The sequence below is a fragment of the Myotis davidii genome, unplaced genomic scaffold, assembly GCF_000327345.1.
Source record: "Myotis davidii unplaced genomic scaffold, ASM32734v1 scaffold575, whole genome shotgun sequence".
Lineage (NCBI taxonomy): Eukaryota > Metazoa > Chordata > Mammalia > Chiroptera > Vespertilionidae > Myotis > Myotis davidii.
Window position 1 is genome coordinate 5,244,141 of NW_006290306.1, and position 1,641 is coordinate 5,245,781.

General features: G+C 42.5%; 1 protein-coding gene across 3 annotated transcripts in view; it reads left to right on the forward strand.

The window, feature by feature from the left end:
• ACSL3 (acyl-CoA synthetase long-chain family member 3) overlaps window positions 1–1,641 on the forward strand; it is a 31,537-nt gene that overhangs the window by 23,135 nt on the left and 6,761 nt on the right. For 2 of the 3 annotated variants that reach the window (XM_006763396.2, XM_015563666.1), the window contains one exon: window positions 610–724. The exons of the other annotated variant lie outside the window; for it this stretch is intronic. In XM_006763396.2, coding sequence (XP_006763459.1) covers window positions 610–724 — 115 coding nt within the window. The remainder of the gene's footprint in view (window positions 1–609; window positions 725–1,641) is intronic. 3 annotated transcript variants of the gene reach the window in all.

Here is a 1,641-nt window from a genome sequence, read left to right on the forward strand (position 1 = left end):
CCTATTAGTGGCTCCTAGAGGCTCAGTTCAAGGTTCCCCTGTTGTGTGGCCTGGTTCACATCTCCACTTCCATCTCCACTTCCAGTAGTTTCTTCCTTCTCTACTGTGGTAATTTGAGCTGGCACATCTCTTTTCTCTGCCAGCACTGGTCCACTTGACTGTTGCTCATTCTTCCCACAAGACTCAATTCAATTTTTTCCAAAGCAGCATGTTGGAGAGTCTTAACACTTAGCACTACCATAGTGCATTGGAAAGATGTGTTTTTGCAACATGTATCTCTCCAGGTAGAGTAATGGTTCAGGTGGCACTGAGTATATTCTTTACCTCCCTGGCATTAATGTGTACCAGGAACATACCTGTTTAGCGGAATATGACCAAAGCCCTGATGAAGGGAGGCCCTTATTAGAAGCTAATTTAAAAAAAAGAATGTATTTAATAATGTCAAAATTAGGGCTTAGTTTTATTACATACTTGTAATTTTACCATAAGTATTACAATGAACTTAATTGATAGCAAATTGCTTAGAGAATGGCTAGTATTTATGTGTCTTAAAGGTGATATTAATGTTATCCTGCCATGTATCCCCCTCCTGGCCTTTATCTTGCACAGATCGTAAAAAGGACCTTGTAAAACTCCAGGCAGGAGAATATGTTTCTCTTGGGAAAGTAGAGGCAGCTTTGAAGAATCTTCCACTAATAGATAACATTTGTGCATATGCAAACAGGTAAGAAAGTAGAATTCATGCAACTTTTACTTAGAACATTTGGTGTGCTATTGGCATTTCCTTCCTATATGGGTCTTCTTTGTAAACTTGTACCAAGAACTCTTCCTTCTGATCTGTTGTCTATGGGAACAGCCTCTTCTCATTACAGCTATTCACCCACCAATTCTTACCTTTTCATGCTTTTCCTCATCTCCCTCTGTGTCTGTTTTCTGCTTTACATCTTACTGCAGTGTCTTCTGTGGTAGGGAGGTGAAGAAGAGAAAGTCCTCCTTACTGCCGCCTTGGGACCCCTAGCTACCTGTCCCTCTGCACAGGGAGGCTTCCCAGAGCCAGTCCAGAGGAAAGGGAGTAAAGAAAGGAATTGTGGGTTGTGAGCCTGCTTGGGATCCTGATCAGGGCTGAGGGCTTCTTCCTTAAGCTGTGTTAAAGCTCATGATGACTTAAAGGCAGCTGGGAAGGGGAGTTTAAACTTAAAATCCTAGAGGCACATTCTCGGAAAATGTGTTGGATTTTATATACTTACTTATTTATTTAATCCTCACCTGAGGATATTTTTTCCATTGATTTTTAGGAAGCATGGAATAGAGAGGGAAAGGGAAAGACAGGGAGAAATATTGATGTGAAAGAAACACATTGATTGGTTGCCTCCTGCATGAGCCTGACCAGGGCTCAGGCCAGGGAGGAGGATCCTGCAACCAAGGTGAAAATGTGTTGGATTTTAGATTGGTGTTCTGATTACACTTTCCCTGGTAGTAGCATGTGATGTAATTATTCTCCAATGTAATGAATGACCCAAGTATTGTGTGGCCAGCATAGGAACCTGACTACAGCAGTTTATATAATAATTAGAGGCCCGGTGCACGAGATTCATGCACTGAGGGACCGGGACGGGTGGTGGTGGGGGTGGTGGTGTCCCT